The 20,066-nt window shown below is 43.0% G+C and overlaps 1 protein-coding gene across 7 annotated transcripts in view; it reads left to right on the top strand.

Moving 5' to 3' along the window:
* Nucleotides 1-20,066, top strand: part of LOC143275326 (filamin-A-like) — a 218,166-nt gene that overhangs the window by 109,235 nt on the left and 88,865 nt on the right. For 5 of the 7 annotated variants that reach the window (XM_076579343.1, XM_076579345.1, XM_076579346.1 and 2 more), the window contains 4 exons: nt 14,870-14,953; nt 17,029-17,166; nt 19,010-19,183; nt 19,531-19,773. In XM_076579343.1, coding sequence (XP_076435458.1) covers nt 14,870-14,953; nt 17,029-17,166; nt 19,010-19,183; nt 19,531-19,773 — 639 coding nt within the window. Of the gene's footprint in view, nt 1-1,116; nt 1,201-2,310; nt 2,449-4,272; nt 4,441-7,917; nt 8,059-14,869; nt 14,954-17,028; nt 17,167-19,009; nt 19,184-19,530; nt 19,774-20,066 lie in introns of all 7 variants that reach the window. The other 2 variants (XM_076579350.1, XM_076579349.1) reach the window with 1 other exon arrangement.

The following is a 20,066-nucleotide window of genomic DNA, read 5'->3' as shown; positions in this document are numbered from 1 at the left end:
TACACAGGCGTTTAGTACACAGTGCAAGACCGTCATTCTCTCAGTAGCTAACACACTGCCAGTAACTTGTACACAGGCATTTAATACACAGTGCAAGACTGTCTTTATCTCAGTAGCTAACGCACTACCAATAACTTATACACAGGCATTTAGTACACAGTGCAAGACCGTCATTCTCTCAGTAGCTAACACACTACCAATAACTTATACACAGGCATTTAGTACACAGTGCAAGACCGTCATTCTCTCAGTAACGAACACACTACCAGTAACTTATACACAGGCATTCAGTACACAGTGCAAAACCGTCATTCTCTCAGTAGCTAACACACTACCAATAACTTATACACAGGCATTTAGTACACAGTGCAAGACCGTCATTCTCTCAGTAGCTAACACACTGCCAGTAACTTGTACACAGGCGTTTAGTACACAGTGCAAGACCGTCATTCTCTCAGTAGCTAACACACTACCAATAACTTATACACAGGCATTTAGTACACAGTGCAAGACCGTCATTCTCTCAGTAGCTAACACACTACCAGTAACTTATACACAGGCATTCAGTACACAGTGCAATACCGTCATTCTCTCAGTAGCTAACACACTACCAATAACTTATACACAGTCATTTAATACACAGTGCAAGACTGTCTTTATCTCAGTAGCTAACGAACTACCAATAACTTATACACAGGCATTTAGTACACAGTGCAAGACCGTCATTCTCTCAGTAGCTAACACACTACCAATAACTTAAACACAGGCATTTAGTACACAGTGCAATACCCAATACCGTCATTCTCTCAGTAGCTAACGCACTACCAATAACTTATACACAGGCATTTAGTACACAGTGCAAGACCGTCATTCTCTCAGTAGCTAACACACTGCCAGTAACTTGTACACAGGCGTTTAGTACACAGTGCAAGACCGTCATTCTCTCAATAACAAACTCACTGCCATGCAGTCATACAGTACCGTTCCCTCAAGCACAGAAGGTGAGGGGAGGTAAATCTGTTTTGCACAGAACCAAATTGTGGCCTGAATTGTGTGATGGGAGGTAAATCTGTTTTGCACAGAACCAAATTGTGACCTGAATTGTGTGGTGTTCAGATCCGCAGGGTGAATATCTCCCGTTTGAAAAGCGTGTGGAAAAAGACGGAGATGTGTCTATCACCTACACGCCTCGTGAAGTGGGTGAGTGGAGCGTTGTTTATTGTGTTGTTATTGTTATGTTTGTTGTTATGGTGGTGAAACGTTACACAGGATATGGAATACTTTATAATCTCCAAAGGGAAATGAACTTGTGGTGTAAAACACATAAACAGCTTACGAAAATCACGGTCATTCACCATATTACACAGAAGACATAAAAGCATGAATGCTGACTTAAAGTACTTCACACTTACAAGTGGAGTGATGGCCCAGAGGTAACGCGTCCGTCTAGGAAGTGAGAGAATCTGAGCTCGCTGGTTCGAATCACGGCTCATCCGCTGATATTTTCTCCCCCTCCACTAGACCTTGAGTGGTGGCCTGGACGCTAGTCATTCGGATGAGACGATAAACCAAGGTCCCATGTGCAGCATGCACTTAGCGCACGTAAAAGAACCCACAGCACCAAAAGGGTTGTTCCTGGCAAAATTCTGTAGAAAAATCCACTTCGATAGGAAAAGCATAAAACTGCATGCAAGAAAATATACGAAAAAAATGGGTGGCGCTGTAGTATAGTGACGCGCTGTCCCTGGGGAGAGCAGCCGGAATTTCACACAGAGAAGTTTGTTTTGACAAAAAGAGAAATACAATACAATATAATGCAATACAAAACAATACAATACAGTACAATACAATAACCACAGTCACACACATGCAGCAATCACAGAAGACATACAAGTTATACAGAAGTCTCAAAAGCTTGAATGTCAGCTTAAAGTGAATCCCACATACAATAATCACAGTCACACGCATGCACTAACAACAGTAGACATCAAAAATATATAGAAGTCATCATAACTTGTATATTGTATCTCCTGTACTTAGGACACCACCACCTACTAAGCCCCCTACTAACAACAATAATGGCTTAGTCACAGAGCCTGACTGAGTGAGTTTCTCCTCCAGAGCAGAGACCGCCACCACGTCCCTCCAGCAACACCCCCCCCCCCCCCCCCCCCCCAATGAATCTGCCGACACTGAAGACATTGACAGGACTCACCCCAACTTTATTATTGCCATTATCATCATTTTCATTATTATTACTGTTATCATTATGGTTGCCATTATTTTCATGATATTTTACTTATTTTCCAGGCGATCACCAGATCAGTGTGCACTATCTGAGTCAGGAGGTTAGTGGCAGTCCTATCACAGCCAAGGCCTATAACACCAAGGCCATCACTGTCACCTCCCTTGAGGACGGCTTTGTTGGACAACCCATGGCCTTCACCAGTAAGTTTACTCTGTGTGTGTGTGTCTGTGTTTGATGAGTGTGTGTGTGTGTGTGTGGTGAGTTGATGTGTGTGTGTGTGTGTGAGAGAGAGAGAGAGAGAGAGAGAGATCAGTGTTTCCATAACCCACCTTCTTCTTCTTCTTCTTCTTCTTCTGCGTTCCCAGTGATCATGGTCTCAGACTTGCAGTCCTATGCTGGAGATTAAGGTGGTGGTCTTGATGAGATCTTCTTTGGTGCCCCAGAGCTTTTCTGCCAGTGTGGCTCCATAGGGCCACTGCTGCGTCCGTGCATCTTGATACAGGGGGCAGGACTGCAGGATGTGCTCCGGGGTTTGTGGGCCTGTCTTACACGGGCAGTCAGGAGTGTGTGGCAGCTTTATTCGGTACATGTGGTCTCACAGGCGGCAGTGCCCCGTGCGTAGTCGGAATATGATTGTCTGCCATAACCCACCACACGCTGACATGAACGCTGGTATGCAGTAGTGTACAAAGTCGTCGCAACTCTCACCTTCATTTCCACTTCAGGTGCTGCCTCACAGTATCTGAAGAAAATCTTTTAAAGCCTACACACCCCACCGCCCACCCACCCCAGTGATAACTCAGATAATTTTCTGATTGACGGCAGCTACTTGCTCCCTGCTTTAACTCACTCAGTACGGCCAGTCCTCTCTTCTCCTCTACACAGACCCCTCGGATGTCCAGTGGGTGTCTGAATGACCCAACCTTTAGCTTCCATCGTCAGAATTGTGGTATTCTTTGTCAACATTCACCTCATCAGTATAAGAGCCTTCCACTTGCAATATTTTGATGATGGTAATTGGGGTGAAACGCTGTTAACGTCGTCTCTTTCGCTGTTCGTATGGAGAGAGTTAAAACCAGATCCTTCGGTGATTTTTCCCTTTCTCATTCACTGACTCGGCTCCATCTGTCGGGAACAGTTTACCTCCTGATCTTCATCACTCTACCTCATTTTGATCTTTTAAAACTGATCTGAAAATGTGTCGTTTTGAAAATGCCTATGCATAGACCTCCCATACCTTTCTGATGACAGTCAGTTATAAGCCATGTATACTCTGTGTGTGTGTGTGTCTCTGTGTGTGTGTGTGTGTGTGTGTGTGTAAAATTTTCAGTAATATAATATGTGTAGTCTTTGAATTTCTTTAAGTTTTATGCTGTTGTGCGTTAAATCATTTTTTTTATATTCATATTCTTCTTCCTTTTGTAAGTTACTGCGAGTGTGTGTATGTGTTTAATGTTTATTGTAAAGCACTTTGAGCTCTGTTTAAAGGGGGAAAGTCCTCAGCAAGTATCCATTATCATTATTATTATTATTGTTATCATCATCATTATTATTAATCGCTTCACCAATAGCTTTTTCCCGAAAGCAGTCAATGCCCTGTCTCTCGAACAAATCCAGTATGATAAATAGAATTGTGCAATCAACAACCATCTACCTGAAGATCTGGTCATCAGCCCCATCCAGAGAGAGAGAGAGAGTGAGTGTGATTGTGTGTGTGTGTGTGCGCGCACATGCACGCATGTGTGTGGGTGTGTGTGTGCAGTGCGTGCATGTGTGAGTGTGCACAAGTTTTTTTTATATTGATATGCACTTGTATGCATCCTAATTTCTACTGTATCTGTGTTTGTGTATGATTTTCGATTTATGTTCGTACCTTGTTATGTACTACCCTCCCCCCCAATATTCCTTGTGACCCCGGTACACTTGGTAATAAAGACATATTCTATTCTATTCTATTCTGTTCTATTCTATTCTGTTCTATTATTACTACACCTCACACACACCCTGTGTTTCACTGCCCACAGTTGACGTGCACGCGGCTGGGGAGGGCCAGCTGCAGATCATGGTGAACAACGGCAACATCCCCAACGAGGTGAACGGCCTGGACCAGGGGGTCTACCGCATCCAGTTTGTACCTGTGGACCCCGGTATGCAGCAGGTGGACATTTTCTTCAACGACGAGGCCTTGTCAGGTGAGAGAGAGAGCTCTCTTTCTCTTTCTCTTTCTCTCCTTCTCTCTCTCTCTCTCTCTCCTTTCTCTCTCTCTCTCTTGCTCTTTATCTATCTACCTATCTATCTGTATTCGTCTATCTATTGATCTGTCTGTCTGTATGCATGTATGTATATATGTGTGTATATATATATGTATATATGTCTGTCTGTATGTATGGTGGACTGATGGCCTAGAGGTAATGCGTCTGCCTAGGAAGTGAGAGAATCTGAGCGCACTGGTTTGAATCACGGCTCAGCCACCGATATTTTCTCCCCCCCCCTCCACTAGACCTTGAGTGGTGGTCTGGACGCTAGTCGTTCGGATGAGACGATAAACCGAGGTCCCGTGTGCAGCATGCGCTTAGCACACGAAAAAGAACCCACTGCAACAAAAGGGTTGTTCCTGGCAAAATTCTGTAGAAAAATCCACTTCGATAGAATAAACAAATAAAACTGCACGCAGGAAAAAATACAAAAAAATGGGATACATGTAACATTTTACGTGTATGACCATTTTGTTTGTTTACCCCGCCATGAAGGCAGCCATATTCCATTTTCGAGGGGGGGTGGGGTGCATGCTGGATATGTTCTTGTTTCCATAACCCACCGAACGCTGACATGGATTACAGGATCTTTTATTTGATCTTCTGCATGCGTGTATACACACGAAGGGGGTTCAGGCACTAAGCAGGTCTGCACATATGTTGACCTGGGAGATTGGAAAAATCTCCACCCTTTACCCACCAGGCGCCGTTCCTGAGATTCGAACCCAGATGAATGAACTGCCGAATGTGTTGTGTATTTAAAACACTCCACTGTCGGCCACCGCTCTTTCTCTGTGTCTGGACCATGCATTTGGAATGAACTTCCTCTTTCGCTTCGTCAGGTCTCTGCACTCAGCTCTTCCAAGTCTGGCCTTAAAACCCTCCTCCTTTCCAAGATAGCCTCCCTTATAGAGAGGACCAATCAGCTTAATCGTTTGCCCCCGAGACAATCATATTCTGACTACGCACCGGGCACTGCTGCCTGCGAGACCACATGTACCGAATAAAGCTGTCTCACACTCCTGACTGCCCGTGTAAGACAGGCCCACAAACCCCGGAGCAAATCCTGCAGTCCTGCCCCCTGTATCAAGATGCGCGGACGCAGCAGTGGCCCTATGGAGCCACACTGGCAGAAGAGCTCTGGGGCACCAAAGAAGGTCTCATCAAGACCACCACCTTCATCTCCAGCATAGGACTGCAAGTCTGAGACCATGATCACGGGGAACGCAGAAGAAGAAGTTTGCCCCCGAACAAGAGAGAACATGGCTGAATCAAGTTGCGTCTTGGTCAAACAGTGCCTGTGCCCGGTGGAGTGCCCTTTGGGATCGCAAGGGAGGAACAAGCGGCTTGAAACAGAGAAAGTCAGCCGTGGATTCCGATTGTGGAAAACAAGACGAACAAAGACCAGGGAAAGAGACACAGTGTCACAAATGTGTCAGCTGTAGAGGAGCAGCAGCTCGGAGTCCGAGTGCTCCTAGCTACCAGATTGAAAATGTCCCTACCGAATTTCCTGACTGTGTACCTAGAAACACTGCACAGGGGTTGGCATCTCACACAAGATGACAAGATAATTTATTGTCCTTAAATGGAGATGCTTGGTGTGGTGGCACACACTTAAATTCTATATAGTACAAATATAGACATGCATAAGCCATTCAGCTGATTTGCATACGCTCAGAAGCACACAATCTCAGCTGCATCAAATATCCATGCATCCGCCATCAGTCTCCATATCACACTCGTTATAAAAAAAAAATACTAAAAACATGTAAAATGATCTTCAAATATAAACAAGTAGGTTACAATAATAAATAAGCCCCCAAATCAAGGAGAGTTTATGACATAGATGAATAATTAAATACATAAATAATGGCAACAACAATAACAATATCAATAATAGTGATAATAATAATGATGATGATAATAATAACAATAATAATGATAACAACAACAGTAATAATAATAACAACAATGATACTACCACTGCCACTACAACAACCACCACAATCACCACCGCCACTACAACTACCAATAATGATAATAATTATAAATGAATGAATAAATGAAGACTCCTTGTCCTATACTAAAAACTAGGCACACCCTGGGATTAAAATACAACACTGAATACTGATTATAATAATAATGGTATTTACATAGCGTTGAATCTTGTGCAGAGACAAATCAAAGCGCTTTCGCACCAGTCATTCACATGCATGCATAACTCTGAAACTGTAGAAACTGAAGACAAGGAAGAGGCAGTCAAGGGAGGCTATTTTGGGAAGAGGTGGGTTTTAAGGCCAGACTTGAAAGAGCCGAGTGTGGAAACTTGACGAAGTGAAAGAGGAATTTCATTCCAATTGCAAGGTCCAGAGACAGAGAAAGAACGGCGGCCAACAGTCGAGAGCTTGAATCTGGGTATACGTAAACAGAGTGGATCCGAAGTTGATGTAGTGAGCGAGATGGAGTGTAGAGGTGAAGGCAGCCACAGAGATAGGAAGGGGCTGATTTGTGAATACATTTATAACATACAGTGCTGATCTTGTACTTTATTCTGTGTGAGACAGGGAGCCAGTGGAGATGTTGCAAAAAGAGGAGAGTTACAGTAGTCAAGGCGAGAGAGAATGAGAGAAACGACAAGTCTGGATGTTGCATCAATAGACAGATATTTCCGGATGGAACTGATGTGCCGCAATATCGTTATTGCTGGGCAGTGTCCCCAAGGAGGAGGAGGATGACGATGATGATGACGATGTTGCTATGGAGGTCCATTTTGGTTTGGGACTGCGTGACAAGGCTGTACTCTACGCTTCCTGTCATAATGATATCCCGGCGTTAACCAGGCCCGAGAGATACAGACACTTGCAGTGTTGGTCAGGTAATTAGAGCAACACACCCAAAGACGCATCCTTGAAGTGGATGACACTCGACTGTGTGGTCCCAGTCTCCCCATTTAAGCCCACAGCACACTCAACTCTGGGTAGGAGCCGGCCACGGGCCGAAAAACCCCACCTCCGCTGGGATTCGAACCCGTGTCCTCCCAGCCGTCTGTCCGCAACGCTGACCACTTCGCCACAGCAGCTGGTTAAATGAAGACTCCTTGTCCTATACTAAAAACTAGGCACACCCTGGGATTAACTCTCTCCATACGAACGGCGAAAGAGACGACGTTAACAGCGTTTCACCCCAATTACCATCATCAAAATATTGCAAGCGGAAGGCTCTTATACTGAAGAGGTGAATGTTGACAAAGAATACTACAATTCTGACGACGGAAGCCAAAGGTTGGGTCATTCAGACACCCACTGGACATCCGAGGGGTCTGTGTAGAGGAGAAGAGAGGACTGGCCGTACTGAGTGAGTTAAAATACAACACTCTGAACACTGATTATTATTGATATCGTTGTTGTTGGGCAGTGTCCCCACTGAGGTGTGAGGCCCGAGCCCTAGAGGCGGAAGTGTCAGAGCTGTCGCAGCTGGTGGCCGTCAACACCGAAAACGTCTTCGCCCTGAAGAGCGCTGCCGCCGTCACGCAGGGGTCAGAGGTCATCATCTTGTGTAAGTCGGGGTCACACAGGTCGCAGGTCACGCTCTTTGACCTCTGTGTGTGTTGTTGGTTGGGATTCACACCACATTCTGCAATGTTCGGGGTGTGTGTTGAAAAAAAAAAAAAAAAAAAAAAAAATCTTTTGTGCTTCATCAGGTCTATCAAAAGACAGTTATTAAAATTGAAAGTAAAGAAAGAAATCATTTTTTATTTTTTGTTTCAGTTCATCTATTATGACTTTTTTTTATTTTATAACTTGTGTGTTTTTTTTCTTAACCAATTTTTTTTCTCTCCATTTCACGTTAATATCTGCTTTGAAAAAAGTAAAATTTCATTATTTTCATTTCAGTTTTTTCATTTACATAAATTGTTAGCGTTCTGGGCTTCCTTTGCTAAGGTGGTAGAGTTCATTTTCAGCACCCCCCCTTCTTTTTTTTTTTTATTATTTGTAGCGGTATTACGCAGATGTGGTTTAGAGTACATGGATCAGACAGCGGACTTATTAAGCACCTCCTTGAAACTGCGTCAGAGTCACTCCCACCAAATTGCAAACGCCTGTCAGTTTGAAAACAGACCTTCAGCGTGTTGTTTGATTGAGGTAGACTTGATGGCCACACAGGGTTTTTTTCTGAATGTTGATGTTGATTTGATGCCATGGTGTTTCACATGTTACACGGTGTATGGTTTCTTGAAGTGATACTGTGACGTTTCACATGTTACACAACGTATTGGTTTGTGAATCTCTTGTGTGTGTGTGTGTGTGTGTGTGTGTGTGGAGCATGGAAAAGTGTTTACATTTTAAATACACGAACATTGTACGGAGAGTGTGTGGTTTTGTTTGGGTTTTTTTTGAGTGTTCAGAATCACTGTGTATAAATGTACATACATATATATATATATGTCTTGCACAAGAAAACGGACGATGGATTATCTCCCACTTTTTTTCTTTTTTTTTATGTGTGGTGGGAACAAGTATACAAGTTGATTTTTTGTTGTTGTTGTATTTTTAACTTTTGGTGTTGTTGCAATTTGTTTCTTTTGTTTTTATTGTTAAAAAAAAAAAGTTTTGTCCATACTGACTGTTGAGAGGTTGGTTTTTTTTCTTGTGTTTCTTTTTTTTTCTTTATTGTTGTAGTTTTTTTTTTTCCACTGGTTTACTTTGTTTCGGGTGTCACTATTTTTTGTTGTTGGTTTTTTGTGTGTTTTTTTTAAACTAGGAATTAATGGTCTGTCATCGCACGTTTTAATAACACTGATGGCTGTTTGCTGGATAAACTGAATGTTAGATTCATTGTGTGTGTGTGTGTGTCTCTAACGATGGTTACTAATTTCAGGTGATATTTCGAGTGCTGTGTAAGTAAGGTACAGTGGATTTCTTTTAAGTTAGTCGAATGTGTTGAACTTTTTTTTTTTTCTTTCTCCGTTTTTGTTGTTGTTGTTGTTGTTTGTTTGTTTTTGACAGGATTTCGCTTGAATTTTTTTTTCTTCTCAAATTCTGTGCTCCCTTTTTCGCGTCTGTTGCGCTGAAACTATTGTTTTTTTGTTGTGCCAGATATGTCCAGCGTTGCAGATTTTGTATGGTCTTGTTCCATGGATCATTCGATGAAATTGTTTTTACGTTACGTCTTTCCTGTTCTCTTTCTTCTTTTGAGGAAATCATTTTTGCATACTTTCTTTCGTGTTCTCTTTCTCCTTCCCCCAAATGTGTCAAAAGTTGCAGCTTTTTTTTGTGTGTGTGTGTGTGCAGTGATTGATCTTATTTTGTGAAGTATTTGATGAAATTGTTTTGCTTTTCTGTTTGATTTAAAAAAAAATTTTTTTTAATCTTTTCTTTTTTTTTTTTTTTTTTTTTTTTTTTGCTGCTTGTTGTATGAAACGTTGTGATGAGACTTGACCTATGCTTTGATTGTATGATGATGCTGCTTATGGTTTGATTTTTGTGAGGACTCGGTTAGAAATCGACCTGGAAATAGTTCTTGTCTGCGCACTTTTTAGTGAAACTAAAATAATCTGTTTAGTCATGAAGAAAACACACACAAGCATGCACGCGTGCGAAACATGTGGGCGCACATGCATGCACACGCATACACACACACACACACACACATGCACACGCACTCACTCACACACACACACACACACACACACACACACACACACACACACACTCACAAACACTCACACTCACACACACATACACACGCACACACACACACACACACACACACACACACACACACACACACACACACACACACACACACACACACACACACACACTCACAGACACACACACACTCACACACACACACACAAATACACTCACACACACACTCACACAAACGTGCACGCACACATGCTTATGCGCAAGCACACACACATGCGCTCACACGCACACACACACACACACCCTCATCCAGTCAACCTCATCACCACTCTATCAGTCTTCTCTCCCCTCTACCCTCATCCAGTCAACCTCATCACCACTCTCTCTCCCCTCTACCCTCATCCAGTCAACCTCACCACCACTCTATCAGTCTTCTCCTCCCCTCTACCCTCATCCAGTCAACCTCACCACCACTCTCTCTGCCTTATACCCTCATCCAGTCAACCTCATCACCACTCTCTCTGCCTTATACCCTCATCCAGTCAACCTCACCACCATTCTATCAGTCTTCTCCTCCCCTCTACCCTCATCCAGTCAACCTCATTACCACTCTCTCTGCCTTATACCCTCATCCAGTCAACCTCATCACCACTATCAGTCTTCTCCTCCCCTCTACCCTCATCCAGTCAACCTCACCACCACTCTCTCTGCCTTATACCCTCATCCAGTCAACCTCACCACCATTCTATCAGTCTTCTCCTCCCCTCTACCCTCATCCAGTCAACCTCATCACCACTCTCTCTGCCTTATACCCTCATCCAGTCAACCTCATCACCACTCTATCAGTCTTCTCTCTCCCCTCTACCCTCATCCAGTCAACCTCATCACCACTCTCTCTGCCTTATACCCTCATCCAATCCGCCAAATTTACCACTCTCCCAGTCTTCTCTCCTTATGCCCCTCATACAAACGTCTTTACCACGATTTTGTCATCTCTGATATTTGTGTGAATACTGCTGGCAAAGTCATATCATGATAATGATCAGGGTTTATTTTTTTGGTTTATGATTTGTTGTTGTTGTTGTTTCTGTTTCTGTTCATATCATAATTGTTTGGAAATGACCCCTCTAAATCAAGCACAGGGGTGGATAATTTGTTTTGATGATCATGCTTGATCCTACTGTGTCAGCATTTCAGAGCGGACAACTGTACTGAAAAAGTTGTGTGTGTGTGTGCTACACATTTAGATATATGTTGATGGATTCATGTAAAGCATAGTATGTGAGTTGAGATGCATATGGTTGCCATGAACAGTTGTATATAGAAATTAACCAGATGTGGTAGACATGTGAAGAAAAAAAGTTGATGAATTTACATGTTTAAAATTAAATTTGTTTTATATATATTGTGGTTTAAGGTTATGTTAATGCTTGCTATGCATGCTTTCATATTGACAATTGGGGATGGTTTATGTAATAAGTGGCCTGTATACCATAAGCTGTTGTATCCTTGTACGTTTTAAACCCCTGAAAAGAATATTCATAACGTTGCGCTGGGGTGTGATAAAAATGACAGTTTTAGTAATCCATTGCTATGCTCTTGCTAGCATAGATGATGCATGGTTTACAAAGTGGTGCGTAGTCGTTTCTTGTCCTCCCCTCCCCCCCCCCACCCCCATGTCCCCCCTCCCCTCGCCCTCCCTCCCTCCCTCCCCACAACCCTTCTCCAACACTAACAGACTCCGGTTATCAGTCGGAGTATTTGGGTGACGTTTTGGATTCCTATATAGCTGGTGCAATGAGAAAAGCTTTCTGATTGGCTAGTCAGGACAACTGCATGAAGTAACGTGAGTCTTGATTGGTGGCTGCTGCAACTGCTGCGCAAGAGGTCAGAGCCTTTTAAGGTCAGCTCTTGTGATTGGTTGTTTTGTTTGTTTGTTTGTTTTTTGTTTTGTGTTGTGTGTGTGTGTGTGTAGGATTGTGTGTGGCAGTGTGTGTGTGTGTGTGTTGTGTGTTGCATGTGTGTGTGTCTGTGTGTGTGTTTATGCAAATGTCTGGTACATGTTTTATATTGCTTTTTTTCTTTTCTTTTTTCACTTATGTGTTCAAGTGAATATGTGTTTGAGTTTTTTAAGTTCTTAAGTACACATGCAATTTTTTTTTTTATTTGACAAGATTCATCAAAGTTATATTTCTGTTCAGCATGTTGTGCATGCATTTGGTTTCTGTAACCTGCGTAAATATGTATGAATATTATTATTGTCAGTGCTGGGGGTACTGTATTAATTTAGATAAATGCTTCTTTACTCACCATGGAAGTGGGAAGTAGATTTCTTTTTTTTTTTTATTTAGAGGGAATGGGATAATTGCCTTGTTTGTATAGAGTCTGTGTATTTGTGGAAAGGTTGAAAACAGGACAGAAAATATATGTGTGAGTTAAGTGGAAATACTAGAACTGTATGATAGCAACTTTGTGTTCAGCTTGCAAATAAATGTCCAAAACGCAGATGAATGGTATTATTACCAGTTACCTTTGTCCACAGTCCAAATTCCTGATTCGTACTGACAACATTGCATTTCAAATCAAAGCAACAAACAATATTGTATTTTATATTAAAAGGGTATGAAGATAGTTGAATAACTTTTCTTTTTTTTTTTAAACATACTTGTTGACTTCATAATGCTTGTTTAAGATCTTTCATAAACATTTGCGGTGTTGGCTTCACTTCTGATTGTATGTACACAGAGTTATCTGTGTGTGTGTGTGTGTGTGTGTGTGGGTGGGTGCGTGCGTGCGTGCACAAAGGACAGAATATGCGATGTTTGCAGTGTTTCACCACAGCAGTATCGAAACCATTGAAACATTACTCACGGAAGGTTCTAGAGTCGGAAAGGCGGATAAAGACAATGAATACTGCATTTCTAATCACAAAAGCTATAGCAGGCTGGGACGGTCGACATCACATTAGCTGGGGTCTCTGTAAGAGTGGGGGTGGGGTGTGTGCAGGAGGGGGTGGGGTGGGGGATGGGGGGGGAGATAGTTGGTCATCTCGAGTGAGTTAGACATGTATTTGAGTGAAGATGTGTGAATGCTGCTGCATTTCTAATGACAAAAGTTATAGTAGGCTGGGGCATTCCACATCACATTAGCTGGGGTCTATGTGGGGGGGGAGGGGGGGGGATAGTTGGTAGTCTCAAGTGAGTTAGACATGTATTTGAGTGAAGATGTGTGAATGCTGCATTTCTAATGACTTCTTCTTCTTCTTCTGCGTTCACTCGTATGCACACGAGTGGGCCTCTACGTGTATGACCATTTTTACCCCGCCATGTAGGCAGCCATACTCCGTTTTCAGAGGTGTGCATGCTGGGTATGTTCTTGTTTCCATAACCCACTGAACGCTGACATGGATTACAGGATCTTTAACGTACGTATTTGATCTTCTGCTTGCATATACACATGAAGGGGGTTCAGGCACTAGCAGGTCTGCACATATGTTGACCTGGGAGATCGTAAAAATCTCCACCCTTTACCCACCAGGCGCCGCCACCGTGATTCGAACCCAGGACCCTCAGATTGACAGTCCAACGCTTTAACCACTCGGCTATTGCGCCCGTCATTTCTAATGACAAAAGCTATAGTAGGTTGGGGCATTCAGCATCACATTAGCTGGGGTCTATGTGGGGGTGGGGTGGGGGGGGGGGATAGTTGGTAGTCTCAAGTGAGTTAGACATGTATTTGAGTGAAGATGTGTGAATGCTGCATTTCTAATGACAAAAGCTATAGTAGGCTGGGGCATTCCACATCACATTAGCTGGGGTCGTTGTAGGGGTCGGGGGGGTGAGGGGGGGGGGGAGATAGTTGGTCATCTTGAGTGAGTTAGACATGTCTTTGAGTGAAGATGTGTAAATACTGCATTTCTAATGACAAAAGTTATAGTAGGCTGGGACATTCCACATCACATTAGCTGGGGTCTATGTGGGGGGGGATAGTTGGTAGTCTCAAGTGAGTTAGACATGTATTTGAGTGAAGATGTGAACACATTCCAAATCTACAGGTCCCAATGGATGTGTGAATACTGCATTTTTCAATAACAAAAGCTATAGCAGGCTGGGGCATTCAGCATCACATTAGCTGGGGGTCTTTGTAGGAGTGGGGGTGGAGGGGGAGGAGATAGTTGGTCGTCTTGAGTGAAGTTAGACATGTATTTGAGTGAAGATGTGTGAATACTGCATTTCTAATGACAAAAGTTATAGTAGGCTGGGACATTCAGCATCACATTAGCTGGGGTCTTTGTAGGGGTGGTGGTGGAGGTGGTGGTCAGGCATCAGCTTGGCAGATGTGGTGTCGCGTATATGGATTTGTCCGAACGCAGTGACGCCTTCTTGAGCTACTGAAACTGAAACTAATGACAAAAGTTATAGTAGGCTGGGGCATTCCTCATCACATTAGCTGGGGGTCTCTGTGGGGGGTTGGGGGGGGGGGGGGGCAAGGGAGATAGTTGGTCGTCTCGAGTGAGTTAGACATGTATCTGAGTCAAGATGTGTGAATACTGCATTTCTAATGACAAAAGCTATAGCAGGCTGAGGCATTCCACATCACATTAGCTCTGGGGTCTCTGTAAGAGCGGAGGGGAGGGGGGGGGAGAGATAGTTGGTCGTCTCGAGTGAGTTAGACATGTATTTGAGTCAAGATGTGAACACATTCCAAATCTACAGGTCCCAATGGACAGAACGTCCCTTATAAAATCAGCGGTCACGGCTCATCCACGCTCACTGTGGAATACCTCCCAAGGGAAGTTGGTGAGTGTGGGGGTTTTTTTTTGTTTTTTTTTTAAATAATGGTAACAATCATAATGATGATGACGATGATGATATACATATATGGTTATAATTATGCAGTCTCTCTCTCTTTCTCTCTTTCAAGGACCACAGTTTCAGATACTGTAGTAGGAGTGAATATGTATATATATACGTGTCGATTGTGCAGCCTGGGTAGGGAAGATGAATTGCATTTTTTGTTATGTTGCCCTGCTTTGGGTGACCTCAGACAAAGATTAATTCGACCTAAATATTATAAAGATCCCTGTGCTTTTAGATTTAATCTGCTCATGTCGTCAAAACATGAGCTTACCCAACAAAACTTGGCCATATATGTATACGTGAGGCATTGAAGAGACTTTGAATTGTTATTTTGTGAATGTTGTTGAGTATTGTATTAGCTACTTTTGGTTGATTTGTGATGTTGGTTTATTGTGTCAAGTCATTTTCCTTATTTATTTTCTTGTATGGCCCCCTTCAGTAAGGGGTTTTGGCCTTAATCTGAATAAAACATCGTTATCGTTATCGTCATTATCATTATCTCTTTCAAGGACAGATTGGAAGAATAGGCCATGCCCAAAATCTTGATCCTTGAATAAAAAATGTTTAGAGTTCTGAGTGCTCTCTCCGTCTCTCTTCCTCTCTCTCTTTCTCTTTCTCTCTCTCTCCTTTCTCTCTCTCTCTCTCTCTTGCTCTTTATTGTCAATCAGCCCATCTATCTATGCTTATCTATCTATCAATCTATATTCATCTATCTATTGATCTGTCTGTCTGTTTGCATGTATGTATATATGTGTGTATATATGTATGTATATATGTCTGTCTGTCTGTATGTATGGTGGAGTGATGGCCTGGAGGTAACGCGTCCACCTAGGAAGCGAGAGAATCTGAGCGCACTGGTTCCATTCACAGCTCAGCCGCCGATATTTTCTCCCCCTTCACTAGACCTTTAGTGGTGGTCTGGACACTAGTCATTCAGATGAGACGATAAACTGAGGTCTCGTGTGCAGCATGCACTTAGCGCACGTAAAAGAACCCACGGCAACAAAAGGGTTGTTCCTGGCAAAATTCTGTAGAAAAATCCACTTCGATATGAAAAACAAATAAAAAAAACTGCAGGCAGGATAAAATACAAAAAATGGGTGGCACTGTAGTGTGCGACGCGCTCTCCCTGGGGAGAGCAGCCCGAATTTCACACAGAGAAATCTGTTGTGATGAACAGAAATACAAATCCAAAACAAACAAATGTATGTATTGCACCAGATGCAACAGTGCCCTGTGTTTTGCACTAGACTGATAACTTCAGAATTTGTGGGTCTGTATTGTCATATTGTCAGCCAGAATAGATCTTCAAAACATCAGTGTTACTGTTAGCCTTCTTCTTCTTCTCCCCATCAGTCAGCATAGAAGAAAGAAAAAAAAAACATCATTTGAAGGTGGATTCTTTGATAGGATTTATTTGTAATGTCATGAATAGACATGCATGTGAATCGTGGACCTTAACAGCTGAAATAGAAAAGAGAATACAGTTCACTGAGATGAGATGCTTTCGAAGACTCCTGGGCATCTCCTACAAAGATCATACCACGAACGAAGAAGTTCGAAACAGAATCAAGCAAGTCATTGGGCCCTATGAAGACCTGTTGACCTTGGTCAAGAGACGCAAGCTCAAATGGTATGGCCATGTCATGAGATCATCAGGGCTTGCCAAGACATTCCTGCAGGGCACAGTGCAAGGGGGGGCGGGGGGGGGGGGGGGGGGGAGAAGGAGAGGCAGACAGAGGAAGAGATGGGAGGACAACATCCCAGAATGGACGGGCTTGAGGTTGAGCGATACAATCAGGAGGTCAGAAAACCGAGAGGATTGGAGGATGCTGGTTGCCAGATCACTTGTGGCGCCCCAACGGTCCACAAGACTACGGGATAGGTGAAGGTGAAGGTGAATAGACGCTGATACCTTTTTCCATGCCTGTTTTCAACACTTTCACGTGGTTTATACACGCATGTACCTATGTTGTGCCCCACCCATAGTTTTTTTTTTCCCCCTTTTTTTCCAGGAACATACACAGTGAACGCCATCATTGCTGGTACCCCAATCAAAGGCAGCCCTTTCAAGGTCAAGACCTATGACCCTAGCAAGGTCAAGGTCTCAAAGATCTCACAAGGCATTGTTGGAGTGCCAAACAAGTTCACCGGTAAGTGAAGTGGGGTGGAAGAAAGGCGTGACCAACTATTTTACAAACTGCATAAGCAACTAAACAGTTTTCAGTCAACTTAGCCCTCCACCCCACCACCTCCCCCTGTTGGGATGCCGAGGGCTCTTACGATTATAAGTAATAGTATCTGCAGCCTTTAGCACTTCTATATAATAATAATAATAATGATGATGATAATGTATATTTGTATAGCGCCCTTTCTCTCTTAAGAGCTCAGGGCGCTTTACATGAAAGAAAAATATATCAAGTTAGATAAAACATTCATGACCACTCTTTCTCAAGAACCCCCCCGCCCCCCGCCCCCCCTCCCCTGTGTAACACACACTGAATGACAACTCATCACAAACTGGACCAGTCCAAGCAGAAACTGCTGTGTATGTGTGTGTGTGTGTGTAACACACAGAATGACAAACCACTATTTTAATTACAAAAACCAGAGGTAACGCGTCCGCCTAGGAAGCGAGAGAATCTGAGCGCGCTGGTTCGAATCACGGCACAGCCCCCGAAATTTTCTCCCCCTCCACTAGACCTTGAGTGGTGGTCTGGACGCTAGTCATTCGGATGAGACGATAAACCGAGGTCCCGTGTGCAGCATGCACTTAGCGCACGTAAAAGAACCCACGGCAACAAAAGGGTTGTTCTGGGCAAAATTCTGCAGAAAAATCCACTGCAATAGGAAAAACAAATAAAACTGCATGCAGGAAAAAATACAAAAAAAAATGGGTGGCACTGTAGTGTGGCGACGCGCTCTCCCTGGGGAGAGCAGCCCGAATTTCACACAGAGAAATCTGTTGTGATAAAAAGAAATACAAATACAAATACAAAATACATAGAGAGAGCAATAGGACTGTGTGTGACAGGGGCGGGTCATGGTTTAGAGAAAGTAAGGGGGTTAGGAGGAAGTGTGTGTGTGTGTGTGTGTGGGGGGGGGGGTGTTATATAAAAGAAAAGCCCTTGCAATAACTCTCATTCTTGTCAAGAAAAAACTGAGTCAAGTCTTGCAGGTTATGATAATAATTATTACATATCTATATCTACATTCTGATTATATGAAGGCAAATCCCGCATTGGTGATGTTAACTCATAATCATATGCACCACAGTCATTACCTGATGTTATTGTCAGTGCTGATGACTTCAGTGAATGTCAAATGTCGCTGATTAAGTATGTTGCTGAATGTGAATTGTGTTAATTTGTGTTGTATTGATTGAAAAAGAATAGAAACTTTTTTTGAAAGGGGGAAAAAAAAGAAAAGAAATCAGTGTGTGTTTTATCTTCAGTTTAACGTCTATTCACTATAAGTGTTTTTAGACGGAAAGGAGTAAAGAAGTGGATAAAGGAAAGGGAATGCATGTGAATATTAGTGTAAAAAAGTATTCATGTTATGTATCAGAGGAATAGTATATTATAAGAAAAAGGTCTAAAGAGATTGTGGTGTGTATTGAATGAGGTGTCATGGGAAGGAGAATATGTATATGCATATCAACAAGTATTAACCCACAACAATGTAAATATAAATAACAACATTAATTATAACACATCAAAGGAGGATACCAACTGGACTGGAGTTTAAAATTTCCGAAAACATTCTAAGCAATGAATAATCATTCAAAATCTTTTCAGTGGCTAATGAAATATTGGAAGAAAAGTCATCAACTACATCTTTAGGAATTAAATGTCTTATGTTCAGACATTGAATGAGTAGATGACCTAAAGTTATTTGCTTACCGCATATACATTTTATATTTTTAGAAAAAAATCGTATCATGTTATTTTAGATGTGTGTGTGTGTGCGTGTGCGTGTGCGTGCGCGTGTCTGCAGTGGACGCCAGTGCGGCAGGGGAGGGCACTATGGAGATCACGGTGAGCACCAACGGCCACAACATCCCAAACCAGGCCCTCGCTGTCGGCACGGGGAAATACGAGGTGTCCTTTGTGGGGAGAGAGGCTGTCACCCACCAGGCTGTCATCACCTATAACGGTCATCACGTCCCTGGTACGTCTGGTGGTGGTGGTGGTGGTGGTGGTGATGGTGGTGGTGATGATGATGATGGTGCTGGTGGTGATGATGATGATGATGATGATGATGATGATGGTGATGATCACCTATAATTGTCATCACATACTGGTACATCTGATGGTGATGTTGGTGGTGATGGTGATGATGTTTAGTGATGGTGGTGGAGATGATGGTGGTGATGACGATGATGAACATCGATAGATCTAGGATGACAACGATGATGACAGTGTTTACCATAAATGATGCTGGTGATATCGGTACTGAGGATGATGGACAGATCGCATGTTCTTTAACCTGCGCAAACCCTCTCAACCACTCGGCAGGCAGCCCCTTCACAGTCCACTTCCTTGACGCCGGCCAGATGACAGCCTCTGGGGAGGGTCTGAGTCTGGTCGCCAACCACCGACACACCGAGTTCGTAGTGCACACGGCGGCCACTTCGGCCATCAACCTGACCTCTGACCTGACGGCTGACGTGACGGGGCCGGACGGCCGCTCAATCCCGGCCCGTCTCCACGACAACGGAAATGGCACCTACAAGGTTGATTGGGTTCCTGGAGCTGTTGGTGAGCTTTTTTTTTTTCATTTTATTTGTTTTTTTTTCTTTGTTTTTTTTCTTTTTTCTTCTGTAGTCTTTTTCAGTTATTGTTTTGTGCAAGTACTTACGACCAGACACAATCCAAGGGACGTAATGCTCGTACCTTTATTTTGATTATGTAACACAAGAGTTATCAGTTTGGTAGTTACTATGGTATTGCATCATATCATGTTATTTTAATCATGTAATACAAGAGTTATCAGGCTGGTAGTTACTTTGGTATTGCATCATATAACGTTATTTTAATCATGTAATACAAGA

Source organism: Babylonia areolata, chromosome 30 (assembly GCF_041734735.1).
Source record: "Babylonia areolata isolate BAREFJ2019XMU chromosome 30, ASM4173473v1, whole genome shotgun sequence".
Taxonomy (NCBI): domain Eukaryota; kingdom Metazoa; phylum Mollusca; class Gastropoda; order Neogastropoda; family Buccinidae; genus Babylonia; species Babylonia areolata.
This window is presented reverse-complemented; position numbering and strand designations above follow the sequence as displayed.